Genomic DNA, 19,120 nt, shown 5'->3' on the forward strand with positions numbered 1-19,120 from the left:
AGGCCGAGGCGGGCGGATCACCTGAGATCGGGAGCTCGAGACCAGCCTGACCAACATGGTGAAACCCTGTCTCTACTAAAAGTACAAAAAATTAGACGGGCGTGGTGACGCATGCCTGTAATCCCAGCTACATGGGAGGCTGAGGCAGGAGAATCGCTTGAACCCGGGAGGTGGAGGTTGCGGTGAGCCAACATCGTGCCATTGCACTCTAGCCTGGGCAACAAGAGCGAAACTCCGTCTCGGGGGGGGGAAAGAAAGAAAGAAAGAAAGAAAGGAAAGGCTGCAGCCTAGGTTGTCACTCTTTCTTCACTCAGCCCTGTATCTGATCACATCTGTCAGTCAGCGACTGGGGAGGCGGGGCCTTAAGCATTATCCAATCAGGGACGCTGGGCTGGAAACCGTCCAATCAGGCACGCAGCTGGAGCGAACCGCATGGTTTCTGGGTGTCTTTGTTTCTCGTTGCAGCGGGAGCTCCAGGTTTATCCTCTGTGTTCTGTGTCCTGTGCTTATAGAGGCCCATCCTCTGTGGCCCTGTGACCTGCAAGTATTGGGAGAGCCACAGCTAAACCCCGGGACCCCTGGAAGCCTAGAAATGGTGAGTGCCGGGTCCAACGTCCCGAGAGAGGGGAGAGGCTGGTTGGAACACTGGGAAGTGGCTCTGGCGGGACTCTGCTTCCTCACAGTCAGCTCCACAATCTGCCGCCGGAGTTCTCCCTGCCCAGCTCGGCCTCAGTCCCCTTCAGCCATAAGATGGCGGCTGTGGTGACATCCGGGGCCCGGCACAGTGACTGTGCCCTGGCCTGGAGCCCTCTTTCAGCAGCTCTGCATCCGCAGCACCGCGTCTCTCCCAGATCGTGCAAGGACGACGGGAGGGTCGTCAGGGGAGAATCCTGACTCGGTTCCCTGCGGGTTCATGAATGGGAAGAGCTTTGGTCCGTGGGGTTGTTAGAAACAAGCGCTTGGTGCCGCAAAACAACACAAAACAAAAAACTACCCAGCACTTAGAAAATTTCACAGGAAGGCATATTTACTTCTGAAGAAGGGTGCTGCTCGCGTCCGTCCTTATCGCAAGAGCACACCGAAGAAAGGAAGGAAGGGTTTTTTTTTTTTTTTTTTTTTTTTTTTTGAGGCGGGGTTTTGCTCTTGTGGCCCAGGCCAAAGTACAATGGCGCGATCTCGGCTCATTGCAACCTCCGTCTCCCGGGTTCAAGCGATTCTCCTGCCTCAGCTTCCCGAGTAGCTGGGGTTACAGGCATGCGTCACCATGCCCGGCTGATTTTGGATTTTTAGTAGAGATGCGGTTTCACCATGTTGGTCAGGCTGGTTTTGAACTCCCGAACTCAGTTGATCCGCCCGCCTCAGCCTCCCAGTTTGAAAGGGGTTTTTAACCCTAAACGCCGTTATTGTGTCTGTGTCCTTCCCCCATTGGCCGGGGTCAGACCTCGCAATCTAGGCTGACCCGATTGGCTACTTTCCAAATAAGGAAGGGGTTCGGGTCGCAGATTGGAACTGGCGGTTTGGGTTGTTTACGGAGCGGGTGTCTAGGTACAAAGAGGTACAAAAAAGTTGGTCCTAAGAACAAGGAACAAGAAAGTTAGGCCTTTGAAGAGGAATCTATTATATCTGTCAGGGTTCACAGTTTCTCTTTTCTCCTATTAAAAATTTGGGGCCGGGCGCCGTGGCTCACGCCTGTAATCACAGCACTTCAGGAGGTCGAGGTGGATGGATCACTTGAGGTCAGGAGTTGAAGACCAGCCTGGCCAAAATAGAGAAACCCCATCTCTACTAAAAGTACAAAAATTAGCTGGGTGTGATGGCGAATGTCTGGTTTTCTGTTTCTGCATTAGTTTTCTGAAATAATGGTCTACAGCTTTATTGATGTTATTGCAAAGGACACGATCATTTATTTTTGAATGGCCAGAGAGTATTCCATGATGTTTATGTACCATATTTTGTTTTTACTAAATCTTTTATTTATTTTATTTTATTTTTGGAGACAGAGTGTCACTTATTGCCCAGGCTAGAGTGCTGTGGAGTGATACGGCCTTACTTAGCCGCAACCTCCCTGGCTCAAGCAATTCTCTCCTACTTCATCCTTTCAAGTAGCTGGATCTACATGCTAGTGTTACCACGCCTGGCCAATTTTTCTCTTTGTATTTTCTGTGCAGACAGGATTTTGCAATATTGCCCAGGTTGGTCTTAAACTTCTAAGCTCTGGCAATCCACCTGCCTCAGCCTCCCAATGTGCTGGGATTACAGGCATGAGCCACCGCATCTGACCATACCGTGTTTTCTTTATCCAGTCTACCACTGATAGGGCCTGTCCATGTCTTTGCTATTGTGAATAGTGCTGCAATGAACATACATATGAATGTATCTTTATAATACAATAATTTATATTTCTTTGGGTATATACCCAATTATGAGGTAGAGTATAAGCATTCCCTTTTCTCTGCAACCTTGCCAGCATCTGTTATTTTTTGACTTTTTAAAAATAGCCATTCTGACTGGTGTGATGTGGTATCTCATTGTGGTTTCTCTTAATTTCTCTAATGATTAGCGATGAGCTTTTTTTTCTCATATGCTTGCTAGCCACATGTATATGTTCTTTTGAAAAGCATCTGTTCATGTTTTTTTGGCCTACTGTTTAATGAGATTTTTTTTTTCTTGTAAACTTGTTTAAGTTCTTAATAAATTCTGGATATTAGACTTTTGTCAGAGGCAAAGTTTGCAAATTTTTTTTTATTCTGTAGGTTGTCTGTTTACTCTGTTAATAGTTTCCTTTGCTGTGAAGAAGCTCTTTAGTTCAAATAGGTCCCATTGTCAATTTTTGCTTTTGTTGCAATTGCTTTTGGTAGCTTCATCATGAAGTGTTTGCCAGTTTCTATGTCTAGAATGGTATTTCCTAGGTTATCTTGCAAGGTTTCTTACAATTTTAAGTTTTTCATTTAAGTCTTTAATTAATCTTGAGTTGATTTTGTATATTGTGTAATGAAGGGGTCCACTTTCAGTCTTCTACATAGTGCTAGCTAGTTATTCCAGCACCATTTATTAAGTGGAGAATTCTTCCCACATTTCTCTTATCAGCTTTGCCAAAAATCTGATGATGGTAGGAGGGTGGCAGTATTTCTGGGTTCTCTATTCTGTTGCATTGGTCTTGTGCACTCATGAATTTTTTTTATAACATCTTTCTCTCTTCTGCTTTTTCCCCCATAAGCATTTTTTCAAGTGCATACAGTCTATAAAATTCTGATGTCCAAGAGTTCAGAAACTCTTTAAAAAGTTCCAAAAAAGGGGGTTGGGGGGCTAGGGGAGGGACAGCATTAGGAGAAATACCTAGTGTAAATGATGGTTTGATGGATGCAGCAAACCTCCATGGCATGTGTATACCTATGTAATAAACCTGCATGTTATGCACATGTACCCCAGAACTTAAAGTATAATAAATAAATAAAAAGCTTTAAAAATATTTTGATATTCTCTCTTTTCTTAAGGAATTTAGGTTATATGTAGATACTTTTCTCTGCTTTTTTGAAATATATGTAAATCATATGAACAGCTAAATAAACCCTTTGTCATTTTCTCGGTTCCAGATTATCTTTATGTAGTACTTCAGAATTATTGCTTTGTTTTTGCTTCTGAAAATTTATTTTTTTCATTTTTAGTCCTTTAAGTTAGACACAGATTTGTTTAGATAAAAGCTTATTTTAAGAGCACACAGAAGTTTAGCACAAGGATAGGATTAAATTTAGCAATGCAGAATGCTAAAGACTAAAAGATATTAAGTTTCTTTTACAGAAACCTGATTATCCAATATTTGCAGGCTGAAGTACTTATACTGCAAAAGCAAGAACAGTGCATCAACAGTGGAGTCTGTAGTTGTATCTTGCTTTCTATTTATTACTTCAGAACAATTAGCATAGTTATGTGTAGGGTTTGTAGGCAACCTGCATTAATATAAATTAAACTTTTTTTTTTTTTTTGAGGTGATGTTTTGCTCTTGTTGTCCAGGATGGTGTGCAATGGTGTGATCTCGGCTCAGGCAAACTCTGCCTCCCAGGTTCAAGCAATTTTCCTGTCTCAGCTCCCAGTAGCTGGGATTACAGGCATGCACCACCAGGCCCAGCTCATTTTGTATTTTTAATAGAGATGCGGTTTCTCCATGTTGGTCAGGCTGGTCTTGAACTCCTGACCTCAGGTGATCTGCCTGCCTCAGCCTCCCGAAGTGATGGGATTACAGGCATGAGCCTGTAAAAAAAAAAAAAAAAAAAACAGTCTTACTCTGTTGCCCAGGCTGGAGTGCAGTGGTGTAATCTTGACTCACTGCAATCACTGCCTTCTGGGTTCAAGTAATTCTCCTGCTTCAGCCTCCCGAGTGGCTGGGAATACAGGTGTGCACCACCATGTCTGGCTACTTTTTTGTATTTTTAGTAGAGACAGGATTTCGCCATGTTGGTCAGACTGGTCTCGAACTCCTGACCTCAGGTGATCCACCTGCTTCAGCCTCCAAAAGTGCTGGTATTACCGGTGTGAGCCAAAAACAATATTTTCTACAATAGTATGAACATAAAGCCACAATACTTACTTTGAATGATTCACTTAAATGGTTATTTTAATATTGTTATTTATACTTTTGAAATATAAAGTGTTTTAACTGAAGTATAGTTGCAGTTTTTAAAAATGCTACATACATTGCCGAGTGCAGTGGCTCACACCTGTAATTCCAACACTTTGAGAGGCTGAGGCAGGTTAATTACCTGAGGTCAGGAGTTCGACACCAGCCTGACGTGGTGTAACCCCATCTCTACTAAAAATAAAAAATTAGCTGGGTGTGGTGGCACGCGCCTGTAATCCCAGCTACTTGGCAGGCTGAGGCAGGAGAATTGCTTGTTCCTGGGAGGCAGAAGTTGCAGTGAGCTGAGATCGCACCATTTCACTCCAGCCTGGGTGACAGAATGAGATTGTGTCTCAAAAAAAAAAAAAAGCTACATATATTATGACCTGTTCATTAAAATTATTCAGTTAGATATTTATATCTAATGTCCAAAGAAAATTTGCTACCAAATTAGACATAAATATAATTTATGTCTATAGACATTAGATATAAATATCTACCGAATTGTTAGAGTAGATATTAGTCTGACATGTTTATTACTTTACTCAATAGGAATAATTATGAGTAAACACAATTTTATTATCTTTTATTTCACTAAGTTGGAATGCTGCTATTACAGGAAAAATAAAGACAGGTGATGTGGCCACCCAAAAACCATAATAGCTATTCAGTTAGCTATGTTGCAAGTTGTAATATATTCCACTATATGAACACAGTCAAATTCTATTTCTTCATCTTAAGGTGTTGTTGGAAGTTGTCAGATGTATTTCAATATAGAACCCCCATTCAGTGCCTAGGAGATGAGACAGCAGCAGAGATGGAAAAGAAACTTTATAAAATTCTTCTGAAAATCTGCCCCCTTTCTACATAATGTTCATGTTTCTCATGCTGAGAGTAGCTGTGTACTTTGGGTGTTTAGAGAGAAATTGCTTTTAGGGGAACATTTTCTGGCTCATTTGATCAATCTTATATCTAACCTGAGCTTTTTTTAAAGATCTTTTTTACATTTTTCTCTCAAAATAATCTGGCTCAGATGGAGATCTGTTTTTCTCTCCAATGCTTTGGGTGTCTGTTTCAGAAGCCCTATTACTATCCTATGGTGTCCAAATGAGGTGGACTGTCACAGTGAGAACTTTCAGAGCTATCTCTATCTGGACTCATGCTGGAAATTCAGCAGTATTTTTTCCATGTCACCATTAGAAGGAGAAACTGAGGCTGAAACACTGCTCACATTCTCATGATTGTGAAGGTGCAATTCTACCCACGAGGCCTGCAGGCTCTCCTCCTGCAGCTCAGGCCTCACTCTCTGATGTGACACTAGAGTGCTGCTGTGGCAAATGGGGTTCACATAAACTGTGAGCTGTGCTCTGAACTGTGCCTCAGTGGCAGATGGTAGAGGTCAAGAAAGGACACTAGCATTCAGGAGAAAGCAAGCAGGAGGGCTGTAACCCAGTGCCAGGGAGTACAGAGCCACTGCTCTAAAATGTAAATAGCCAAAAAGATAGAACGCTACTCAGCCATTTTTGTAGCAGAGTGAAATCCTACCTTCAGCAGGCACCTGGCTTCAAGCTGCTAAACTATATCCTGTTATGAAGATGTGAAAAGTTTATTTGTCATTGAATATAAGCAATTAGCATACACAGATGGCCTCTTCAATCTCCAGGTGAATTTAGGATGAACTACGTATGACATGGTGCTGGAAATTCTTCTAATTGTGGATTAATTATGGTGATCATCTTTCTGTCTTTGGAGCCTCTTAAACAGATTGACGATGATGCATATCACATTCAAGTTCAATTGTGTAATAAAACCATTTTCTTTCTTTTGTCTTATTGTGAAGATTTTCTGGGGCTGGAGAAAATTTTTCTTTTAACTGTTTTTTCCAAACACTGTCTAGAATTACCAGACATGATATAAACACATAAGGTGCCAACCAGAATTTACTCTAGAGGGGACTTTCCCTCTCAGCCTTCCAGTCAGCTCAGAGTTGTGCAGCAAAGTGCATGCTGTCCCCTAAATATGCAAGAAGAATTGTGTCTCTTCCTATTTGGCATCTATAGTCCTCTACAGTCACTTCAAGAGAGGCTAGACCACATTTCTACCAACTTCACTGGGCAGTGATCAATCGTTTTATCTCTCCTGGAATGACTCTTGCATCTTCAGACCTGAAACTGATTCAGAGATCATGGAGCTCACAGACCGAATCAGAGTAACGTGTGCATTGAGTAGATGTGTAGACATGAGAATCTCCACTTTCCCCTTTCTCTTTTTGCTAAAATCCTTACAAACGTGCAGGTAACACCTGCTGCTACTCCAGCCATTCAGGTCCTAAATCTTCAGTTCCACATTTTGAATCCAAGTTTTTGAGATTTGGGAAATAAAAAACTTTTATCTGACAAATGCAAGTCCTTTTGGTTATCAAACTCAGAGAGATGTTAAAAAGAAAGTGCAGTTATGTATTTCTCCACCTTTTGAACTATGTATTCATGTCTTGAAACTGTTCACTATTGCCACAAGTAGCTATAAATTAAACTAATAGTGCCACATTGGACACTGTATCCCATACCCTAAACCATAACAAGATATATATATATATATATAACATCAATGTTATTTCTGTTAATAAATAAAAATTTCTGACAACTTTGTATCAGCCCACTGTGTCCCTGTTTTGTTGTCTTTACCAATCCTCTTATAACTGCTGCTAAGTAAAGTGTAGATTCCAGGCAACTTGAATCTTTGCTCCCAGGTTATAATCCTTAAGCTTGACCCAAATAAACTGTCTACTTATATTCATGGTGTGTCAGCTTTTTTTGTTTTCTTTCATGTAGACTTATCATTTAGAATGTGCTAGAGCAGCCTCTATGAGGGGATCTCTCCTCAGATTGTACTCCACTTGCTGTAACACCAAAGGATGCAGAGCCAGGTGGATCCTACCTAGAATCTGCAGATAAGGTCTGGCCTCTGCCTCGGATTTATAAAAAAGGGCTGGACTTTGGATTGTGAATGTACAGAAAACTAACAAAAGGCATTTTCTGCCTTGTGAGATGTCAGCATAGACATCTTACAGCCCCCATTTGGGAATGTGGCTCTGTGAGATTTTTCACATCTTGTTCATTGACCTGCTACAGTGAAGTGAGAGGTTCCAGGAGGAAATAGAATCTGATGGCTGAATCTGTAAGTGTAAATAAACATCTTAGGGGTGAGAGATCGAGGCCACAAAGTATCCAGAGCCATGACCACAACTATGTAAAATGTGGTACTGGAGTAGAGTATTTTTATTCTTTCTCTTACCCAAGAGCTAGGAAATCAGAACGGGTGATCCAGGTTCTGGAGCTCCACCAGTGCAGTTCTATTTTTTATTTAGAATCAGCCCGAGTCTCTCCAGCCTGGCTTATCATTGGGCCATCAGCCCAGGGACACTGGAAATTCTCTCACAGTCTCCTAGGTGTATTTGAGGTATTTGAGGATGTCCAGAGCAGAATTGTGTCAGGCTGAAAATTGCGGTTAATGCTGCTTCTGTCTCAGTGTAAGAGAAATGAGTCATCCTGTGTTTGTTCATCCCCTCATACAAGAGGTTTCTTTGGTACCCAGATGAGAGTTTCTCCAGTTTCTGGTGCTTGAATGATAAACAAGGATGAGATCTGGAGACCCAAATAGATAAAGTATTTCCTTACATTTCATATAACCATTAAAAAAAATTAAGCAGTCATGGTTCCTACAATCCAGAAACTTTCAGTCTAGATTAGCTACTGGATAAATAATTGAATTATGTGTCATATGTTTGGTACAATAAATAGATGTGTCCAAAATCTTGGGCTTTATTTAGGCCACTTTCTTTATATTGTTGTGATTTGTGATGTCTGCACCTGTAGGGATATTCATGAACAGAAGAATTGTTATTATAATTAATTTTTGGTTTTTTGAAATGGAGTCTCTGTCGCCCAGGATAGAGTGCAACAGCGGGATCTCAGCTAACTGAAACCTCAGCCTCCTGGGTTCAAGTGATACTCCTGTCTCAGCCGCCAGAGTGTCTGGGATTACAGGTGCCCACCACCATGCCCAGCTAATTTTTTGTATTTTTAGTAGAGATAGGTTTTCACCATGATGGCCAGGCTGGTCTTTAACTCCTGACCTCAGGTGGTCTGCCCGCCTCGGCCTCCCAAAGTGCTGGGATTATAGGCGGGAGCCACCGTGCCCGGCCACATATTTATTTTCTAATAAAATTAGCCCAGAAAGGCCTGGTGCAGTGCCTCACACCTGTAATTTTAGCACTTTGGGAGGCCGAAGCGGGCAGATCACAAGGTCAGGCGTTCCAAACCAGACTGGCCATTATGGTGAAACGCTGTCTTTACTAAAAATACAAAAATTAGCTAGGCATGGCGGCACACGCTTGTAGTTTCAGCTACTCGGGAGGATGAGTCAAAAGAACAGCTTAAACCTAGGAGGCGGAGGTTGCAGTGAGCCGAGATCATGCCAATGCGCTCCAGCCTGGGCGACAGAGCAAGACTTTGTCTCCAAAAAGAAAATAAAAATTACCCTAGAAAACCTTTGGGGATTTGTTTAAATTGCATAGTAGTGTATAGTATAAAGTTGACAGGGCGGTGGCTAGGAAATATAAAAATTACAGAAACAGGCCGGGTGCAGTGGCTCACGCCTGTAATCCTAGCACTTTGGGAGGCCGAGGCGGGCGGATCACGAGGTCAGGAGATCGAGACCATCCTGGCTAACACGGCGAAACCCCGTCTCTACTAAAAATACAAAAAAATTAGCCGGGCCTGGTGGTGGGCGCCTGTAGTCCCAGCTACTTGGGAGGCTGAGGCAGGAGAATGGCGTGAATCTGGGAGGCGGAGTTTGCAATTAGCCGAGATCGTGCCACTGCACTCCAGCCTGGGCGACAGAGAGACTCCATCTCAAACAAACAAATTACAGAAACTCTGAGAGTTAAGTTTCTTTTAGGTAAGCTTAGAAAAAACAAAACTGGAAGTACCCTAGTGGCATAGAGAACAGAATTCTACTTAGGGTTCTCACCCTATCCTAGATCTGTTAAGATTCACCCTTTTTGGAGGCCTTATTTAGGTCTGCCTCTACCCTGGAGTCTTGCCTCACAGAACTGATCAGAAGAGATCAGAGTTTTGGCTGGTGAATCCTGCTGCCTTTCTAGAGCTGGTGCTTAGAATTTACTGAAACTCAAAAGCAGATAAGTCAGAAAAACAAAATATGCATTAGAGGGTGTTAGTTTTTAAGTTTTCTATGAATCCAGTGCTAACAGAGACATTCTATTTAGCAACTTGGTTTCTATTCCTGCAGATCCAGTAGTTGCTCCACAAATCACAAAAAAAAGTAAATATAAACAGAATAAAATTTTCTCTAAACTACATTAAACTCTTTCTTTCTTTTCTTTTCTTTTTTTTTTTTTTTTTTTTTTTTTTTTTGAGACGGAGTCTCTCTCTGTCGCCCAGGCTGGAGTGCAGTGGTGCGATCTCGGCTCACTGCAAGCTCTGCCTCCTGGGTTCACGCCATTCTCCTGCCTCAGCCTCCTGAGTAGCTGGGACTACAGGCGCCCACCACCACACCCGGCTAATTTTTTTGTATTTTTAGTAGAGACGGGGTTTCACCGTGTTAGCCAGGATGGTCTCGATCTCCTGAGCTCGTGATCCACCCGCCTCGACCTCCCCAAAGTGCTGGGATTACAGGCGTGAGCCACTGCGCCCGGCCATTAAACTCTTTCTTTCTTTATCTTGAAATCTGTCTACATTTAGCGTTTATTCTATGTAATTTTTTTAAAAAGTTGATGATGGAGAAACAGAAGAAGAAATAAAAATGCTGGTCCCTTTATCTAAATCCTGGAAATTATTAAACCCTTAGTACCAGCTTCCAGGGTATTATGAGAACTAAATCACATAATGTGTTATGCCCAGCACAGTGTTCTGTATCGTACTCTTGAGCACATTGTACCTGATTAATAAACATTGCATTAGTACATGTGTACATGTTGTTTTTTAAATATAGCCTTATTCAGACATTGCTGCTTTCTATTTCTTCTGTAAACTTTAAAGAGCCAGCAAAGAATATAAAACTTTAGGATGGAGAAGGGTTGTCTTTATTTGTACCAGAAGTATTTGGTTGTGAAAATAGTGCTGAGTGCAAGGGACCCTGTGCTGTGCCTCCTTCTCTAACTAATGCTAACAATGAGCCCAGGGGGAGCAACATCAGCATTGACAGAGGACTTGTTTAAAACACCCATTTATGGACCCTTTTCAAACCTGCAGAATCATATTACATAAAGTGGAGTCAAAATTATCAAGTGATTTATAAGCTCATTAAAACTTTACAGGCAGTGCTCTCATTCATGGGAGTTAAGTTCCACCTTTACACTAAAGGGTGGTCACAGGGCCGGTTCTGTTTAGGTTTGGTAGGGACAGGTCAGTGTGGTGCATATTTTCATTATAGTAGCAGAAATTGCTGGTGGCTGTGGCAGGGGAGGGCACCTGAGGACAGGAAAGGAGAAACTTATATTTTTATCTTCATGAAGCAGCTCATTGTTCCTGAATCTCTTCTGTTTTAAAGGACAGAAAAGGGTGGACTTTTTCTGTGTTTTTTTTTCTTTCTGCCATTTGATGTCATACTAGCAGGTAAACAGGTGGTGCTGACACTTTTAAGGGCATATTATCAAGATACGGGTGTAATTTGTACAGAGAATCTTATCTGAGAAGGAATTCCAGAGAAGCAGGAGAAGGAAGAAAAGTGGCTTTTCTGTCTCAGATCAAGAGCTGTATTCACTCTGCCTCCTCGAATGCTATGCATTTAGTATTCACAAACATTTACTTCTCTAGTTTTGCTTTTTTTTTAATGAGTTTGGTTTAAATACTTCTTAAAATTCTTATGATAGTCAAGAGTCTCTGTAAAATATTTATTTTCTATATCTTAGAGCCTTCTCTACATTTGCTGCATCATAGCTTCTTATATGCCATGCAGGATTCTCAGCAATAATTTATGATCTGCAATATTAAAAATGTTCCTTTTGTGGCTGTTGAACATGGAAATATGTGGATACTCAAGATTTCTGTTGGGGAAAACTGTGGTCCTTAGTAAAGATGGAAAACGTGTAATGTTGAGGCTCCATCTGTGTGTTCCATTAGCTCTATGCAGAATAGGATTAGGGAAATGCTTATTTAAAAGGGATGGCAGTTATTACCCAGAAAGTTCTGAAAGAAAATTAAGATACCTGCTCTCTAGGGTGCTAAATGAAGCCTACTTAAAATTCCTACTAAAAATTACAGAACATAGGAGTTACCTGTATTTTGAAGTTAGCATAAAACATGTTTTTTATGGTTAAATTCAGACTTTATTTACTTTCTTTGGGAGGAATATTTCAACAGTGATGCTGTGTTCTTCTTCTTTTTTTTTTTTAAGCAGAGTTTCACTCTCATTGCCCAGGCTGGAGTGCAATGGTGCAATCTCAGCTCACCGCAACATCTGCCTCCCAGGTTCAAGCAATTCTCTTGCCTCAGCCTCCTGAGTAGCTGGGATTACAGGCATGTGCCACAACGCCCAGCTAATTTTGTATTATCAATAAAGATGGGGTTTCTCCATGTTGGTCAGGCTGGTCTCGAACTCCCGACCTCAGGTGATCCACTCATCTCAGCCTCCCAAAGTGCTGGAATTACAGGCATGAGCCACCATGCCTGGCCGATGCTGTGTTCTTCTGTGTGCATTAGCACATCATAAAAATTTGTCCTAGTGCAGTTAAGGGTTAATGATTCACTTGGTGACATAGCTCTCTGACAGATTTTTTTTACAATAGAGTTAATTATTTTTCTCTTCATTAAGTATTTTTATGCAGCTGATGTGCATAAACCATCACATTTAATCTGGCATCTATCCTTTTTTTTTTTTTTGCTACATATTTTTCTTTGGAAAATGAAGGCTCTTATCTTTGTTTACAGGCAAGAAAAACTGGGAAAAACACAGGCTCTTCCATTTACTGGATGTTTGACAAAATACCGTTCTTGGGCCAAAAACATTCACATTAGAGATGAGCTTGTTAGAAATTCAAAAAGTCAGACTTTATGACAGATCTTCCGGAATAAAAAAAAACCCTGCACAACAAGGTCTTCAGCTTACTGTGTATATTAAAATTTGAGAGGTGCCTTCTAACTCAACACATCTTTTGCATCTGAAAAATATTCACAACTCATTCCATATGATGCAAATATAGCACTAAAAAAGTACATGTTTATGTTCATGCCCTTAATTTTATGCTCTATTATCTAGAAAAATATCATATATAAACTGATATTATGGATCTTGTGCCACTCTTTTTTCTCAGAGTTAGAGAATACATTAGAGAATATTTTTGGGTTGAAAATATTTTATTGGATAATTTTAGGCAGTCCTTTGAGTCAGAACCGGTTCTCTTTACTCTCTAATTTCACCTTAAGTCAAATTAAAAATTCCTCTTATGCCATTTAGTAATTATGTGTGTGTGTGTGTTTTCCAGGGACCATTGCAATTTAGGGATGTGGCCATAGAATTCTCTCTGGAGGAGTGGCATTGCCTGGACACTGCACAGCGGAATTTATATAGGGATGTCATGTTAGAGAACTACAGAAACTTCGTCTTCCTTGGTGAGGATAACTTGAATATATAATTGATAATATGCCTTGAAGATTTGATTTCTCTTTTTTGTAGAATGTTTGTTAGTAATTTATTCTTTGCAAAGTGGTAGGATTACAGGCATGAGCCACTGCGCCTGGCCATATTTTATTTATATTTCTGTATAATTTTTATTATGACCACAAAGATAACCCTGTAATCAATAACAATTTAATTGTACATTTACAATAACTAAAAGTGTATAATTACACTGTTTGTACTACAAAGGATAAAGGCTAGAGGTGATGCATACTCTATTTACCCTAATGTAATTACTACACATTGTAGGCCTGAATCAAAATATTCCATATAAGGCATAAATATATACATATACTGTATGCCCACAAATACTAGAATAAATTTCAGTAAGAACAAAGAATAAAAATTTAACCGATGGGAAAAATGTTCTTCAACTCATTTGCAGTTTAAAGTCACTGGCAAAGTGATTACTAGACATGATATTCCACTATGTACCAAATAGTATATTGCTACCATGTTTTACCTACATGCTTGAGTAAGGTGGGATATGTCAAAGTTGGTAGCATAATAATGCTTCATTAAGCAAACAATAGTCTTAACATGGTAAAAAAAATTAAAATTAAGTTCACACATAATCTAATAATATTTAAATGTACTGCATTTTATTACATAAAAGTGCAATTAGTGTAATATACAAATTTAATACTTTTAACTATAATTTTTCTCTATAATGTAGAAAAGTATTTCTCTGAACCCCCATCTTATTTTTTATCATTGTTTATTAATAAAGTAATTCATTATGTTTTTGAAAAAAAGTTTTAAATTGTTCTGCGTACATGTTAATGTAGACTAGGCCATCCAAAGGACAAAGCAAAGCATCAACATTAAGTCATAGGCTAGGATTATAGAAATGAGAATATGAACCCCTACCTCATACATTACTTAGTATAAGTTAACTACAAAGAGCCTCTCCACTTACATTTTCATCATGCATCTTACATTTTAATGTCCTTACTGTTTTATAGAAAAAGTCATAAATAATGCCCAATAAAAAAGAATCTGTAGTATCTCTGATGCAGCAACAATTGATCACATGCTTTCACCTGTGAATACAATAGGAATAAAATAACAGCATAAAGTAATCTGAAAACTGTATTCACTGTAAATTAGTGGTAATTCCAGAAATTTAGTGGCATAAAATACTGTTGCACCACCTGAAAATCTAATTGCCACCACCAATTTTTGATTCAGTAGTATCAGATAGTAAAATAAGAAACCTACAAATTGAAAGTATTTTCTAAATATTTAGAAATTTTTGTTATAAATTATTATTTTGGTATTAATTTACTGGAATATTTTATCACATCCTCTCTGCTGAGCACAGTACTAGCTTGTAATGGGAGTATATGAGCAAGATTCATGTTATTTATTTTTAATAAAACAGGTATTGTTGTCTCTAAGCCAGACCTGGTTACCTGTCTGGAGCAAGGAAAAAAACCTTTAACTATGAAGAGGCATGAGATGATTGCCAAACCCCCAGGTAGGTACAAGTGAAAACGAATACAACAGATGACACAGATAAAAGGTCCCAATGTCAAAGAGAAAACCAGTCTTTAAAATGTGATTCTGGAAGCTGTGTTCCAAAGGAAATAGGTCCTGGGCAGCTGTTTTTTTTTTTTTGTTTGTTTGTTTTTAATTTTGCTCCCACAAAGGGGCATCTTCTGTCTTATGCTTTTAAATTCTCTAAGAATTCTACTTCTCCTTTGGTGAGCTTCCTTCAAGTTCACGGTGAGAGCCAAAGTCCTCTTCATGGCATGTAAAAGGCTGCGTGGGCTAGGAGTGGTGGCTCACCCCTGTACTCCCAGAACATTGAGAGGCCAAGGCAGGTGGATCACAGGGGGTCAGAAGTTCGTGATTAGCCTGACCAACATGGTGAAACTCCATTTCTACTAAAAATACAAAAATTAGCTGGGCGTGGTGGTGGGCACCTGTAATCCCAGCTACTTGGGGAGCTGAGTCAGGAGAATCATTTGAACCTAGAAGGTGGAGGTTGCAGTGAGCCGAGATCATGCCATCGCACTCCAGCCTGGGCAACAGAGTGAGACTCCATCTCACAAAAAAAAAAAGAGAGAGAGAATGAGAGGCTGCACAATCTGGCTGCTTTTCCATTGTTTTGGGGATACACAAATATTTGCATAATTTTGAGAAACTAAAACTATTTTTTTAAGTCCTCTTTTTGCATCAGGTCTGAAATGTGTGAGAGTATTAGTTTATCTTGCTTTTTTTGTTTATTTTTCTGCACAGTCCATTCTGTTTTTATTTCTATAAAGTCTTCAAATATAGTTTGAAATTATAAGTATGATACTCTTCTGCTTTGTTCCTTTTCCTCAAGACTGTTTTGGCTATTCAAAGTTTATTTTAGTTTCATATAAATTTTAGAATTGAATTTCCATTACTGTGAAAAAAATACTGCAATTTTGATAGGAAGTGTATTGAATCTATAGATCACTTTGGATAATATGGCACTTTATTAATATTTATTCTTTCAATCCAAAGACATAAAATATTTTAAAATTTATTTGGATCTTCCCTTTTTTATTGATTTTTTTTATTGTAAAGGTTTTTTACATCCCTGGTTAATTTTTTTCTCAGAAATTTATTATGTAATGCTATAGTAAATAAGATTTTTTTTCTCTATTTTATTAGATAGTTCGTTCTGAGTGTATGAAACTGTAGCTGGGCACAGTTTAAGTGTATGGAACCATAGCTGGGGGTGGTCTCCCAAAGTACTAGATCATGCCTGTAATCCTAGCACTTTAGCACTTTGGGAGACCAAAGTGCATGGATCACCTGAGATCAGGAGTTCGAGACCAGCCTGACCAACATACAGAAACCCTGTCTCTGCTGAAACTACAAAAATTCACTGGGCATGGTGGCGCATACCTGTAATCCCAGCAACTCGTTAGGCTGAGATGGGAGAATCACTTGAACCTGGAAGGCAGAGGTTTCAGTGAGCCGAGATCACTCCATTGCACTTCAGGCTGGGCAAAAGAGCTAGACTCCTACTCAAAAAAAAAAAAAAAAAGTGTATGAAACCATACATATACTTATGTATGTTAATTTTATGTTTTGCTAATTTACTGACTATATTTATTAGTTTAGACAGGGTTTAATGTACTGTTTATGGTTTTTTAAATATATGATTGTATGATCTACAGACAGAAACTTTTTGCTTAATGTTTTTCAATTTCAATGGATTTTTTTTTATTTCTTTGACTAATTCTTCTGCCACATACTTCCAGTGCTACATAAAAATAGAAGCATCGGCTGGGCTCCCTGGCTCACACCTGTAATCCCAACACGTTGAAAGGGCAAGGCAGGTGGATCACCTGAAGTCAGGAGTTCGAGACAAGCCTGACCAATATGATGAAACCTCATCTTTACTGAAAATACAAAAGTTAGCCGGGTGTGGTGACATGCACCTGTAACCCCAGCTCCTTAGGAGGCTGAGACAGGAGAATCGCTTGAATCAGGGAGGCGGAGGTTGCAGTGAGCCAAGATCACACCATTGTACTCCAGCCTGGGCAACAAGAGCGAAACTCCGTCTCAATAAAAAAAAAAAAAAAAAAGAAGAAGCATTGACAATGGGCACAATATAGTTTTGTATTGGTATCTAAATTTGATGGAGCAAACACCTCTTCAAGTTTTCATAAACTGATTTTAGAAGGTAAAGATCTCTTATTGGGCCCTTAGGGTGATGAGATACTCTGTGAATTTTTAGTGAAGAGGGGTTCTAGCTTGGTCACAAGGCTGCTGGGTCTGCCTTTAGGTCCACCTTTAGTTGGCTTGTTACAGTGGCTTGGGTAGTTGTAATTCCATTTTATTTTTAGACAGACTGAATATCCTTACAGGTTCAAGCAGTTCTCATGTCTCAGCTTTGCAAGGAGCTGGGATTACAGGTGTGAGTCACTGTGTCCGGCCTTAGTGTAGGTTTCTTAACATCAGTTTATTGTGTCTTGGTTTTAATTTGTATTACAATTTTAGACAATTTGCAATTCTGTTTGTACACTTCAAGTCAATTTGAGGTTTAATTAAGAGATAAATTGCTGGGCGCGGTGGCTCACGCCTGTAATCCCAACACTTTGGGAGGCTGAGGTGGGTGGATCAAGAGGTCAGGAGTTGAGACCAGCCTGGCCAACATAGTGAAACCCCGTTTCCACTAAAAATACAAAAAATTAGCTGGGCATGGTGGTGGGCACCTGTAATCCCAGCTACTTGGGAGGCTGAGGTAGGAAAATTGCTTGAACCTGGGAAGCGGAGGTTGCAGTGAGCCGAGATTGCACCATTGCACTCCAGCCCGGGCAACAGTGCGAGACTCCATCTCAAAAAAAAAAAAAAAAAGATAAATTATGCATGTTTATTACAATCAGATTACATATGTATGTGTGTTTATTTATAAATATGACCCCAATTTTAGTTATGGCTTATCTTATATTCTTTCTTAGCTGATTTTCAATGGTAGTTTTATCTTAAGTGAGCAGTCACTGAGATAGTTTTATTTTTTCCATGTGTTTAATGATGAATATCTATTTCCTTTTGTGAGAAAAGCACTTTTGTGATTTGAAGGTAATTTTCAAAAGGATTTATAATTCTGTATTTTTTTCCATTTTTCTTTAAAACTTATTTTAAAAACACATAACATAAAATTTACTGTCTTAAATCTATTGAAGTGTACATTTCAGGGCCAGGAGTGGTTGTGGCTCTCATCTGTAATCCCAGGATTTTGCGAAGCCAAGGCAGGAGGATACCTGGAGCCTAAAAGTTTGAGAGCTGCCTGGGGAACACATGGAGACCTCTCTCTATTAAAAAAAAAATTTAATAATAGCCAAGCATGGTGGTGTGCACCTGTGGTACCAGCTACTTGGGAGATTGAGGGAGAGTCAAAATTGTGCCACTGCCCTGCAGGTTGGGGGACAGAGTGAGACCCTGTCTCAAAAAAAAGTTGTTCATTTCAGGCATGTTAAGTATATTCACACTGTTATGCAAAAGACTTCTAGAAACTTTACATCTTATAAAACTAAAACTTAATTCCCATTAAGTAACAACTGCTCATTTTACCCTCTCTCCAGCCCTTGACAGACAAACGTTCAACTTTCTGTTTTATGGTTTTTGACTACTTATGATACCTCATATAGCTGGGCGTGGTGGCTTATGCCTGTAATCCCGTCACTTTGGGAGACTGAGGCAGGCGGATCACCTGAGATTGGGAGTTTGAGACCAGCCTGACCAACATGGAGAAACCCTGTCTCTACTAAAAATACAAAAAAATTAGCTGGGCATGGTGGCACATGCCTATAATCCCAGCTCCTCGGGAGGCTGAGATAGGAAAATTGCTTGAACCTGGGAGGTGGAGGTTGCAGTGAGCCAAGATCGGGCCATTACACTCCAGCCTGGTCAACAAGAGTGAAACTCCATCTCAAAAAAAAAAAAAAAAAAGATACCTCATATGAGTGGAGTCATATAGTATCCATAATTTTGTTACTGGTTTAATTCAGGTAACATAATATTCTCAATCTTCATCTTAAAATGTGACAAGATTGTTATTTTTAAGGTGGAATAATATTCCATCATATGTATATGTTACATTTTTTGATATGTTTATAAATCAGGAGACGTCTGGGTTGCCTCAGCCTTTTGACTTTTGTGAATACTGGTACAATAAACATATATTTTCAAATATGTCTTCCAGGTCCTGTGTTACATATTCTGTTTCTTTTGTTGTTTTTATTTTTATTTTTATTTTTGAGATTGAGTCTCGCACTGTCACCCAGGCTGGAGTGTAGTCGTGCGATCTCGGCTCACTGCAAC

General features: G+C 39.7%; 1 protein-coding gene across 2 annotated transcripts in view; it reads left to right on the plus strand.

The window, feature by feature from the left end:
- The window catches only part of LOC103888547 (zinc finger protein 253), an 84,742-nt gene that overhangs the window by 54,015 nt on the left and 11,607 nt on the right, over positions 1 to 19,120 (plus strand). Inside the window, exons 1-3 of one of the 2 annotated variants that reach the window (XM_054540053.2) lie at positions 268 to 595; positions 13,119 to 13,245; positions 14,697 to 14,792. The exons of the other annotated variant lie outside the window; for it this stretch is intronic. Of the exons in view, the coding sequence (XP_054396028.2) occupies positions 593 to 595; positions 13,119 to 13,245; positions 14,697 to 14,792 (226 nt within the window). The 5' untranslated portion in view covers positions 268 to 592. Of the gene's footprint in view, positions 1 to 267; positions 596 to 13,118; positions 13,246 to 14,696; positions 14,793 to 19,120 lie in introns of those variants that run through there. 2 annotated transcript variants of the gene reach the window in all.

The sequence above is a fragment of the Pongo abelii genome, chromosome 20, assembly GCF_028885655.2.
Source record: "Pongo abelii isolate AG06213 chromosome 20, NHGRI_mPonAbe1-v2.0_pri, whole genome shotgun sequence".
Taxonomy (NCBI): Eukaryota; Metazoa; Chordata; class Mammalia; order Primates; family Hominidae; genus Pongo; species Pongo abelii.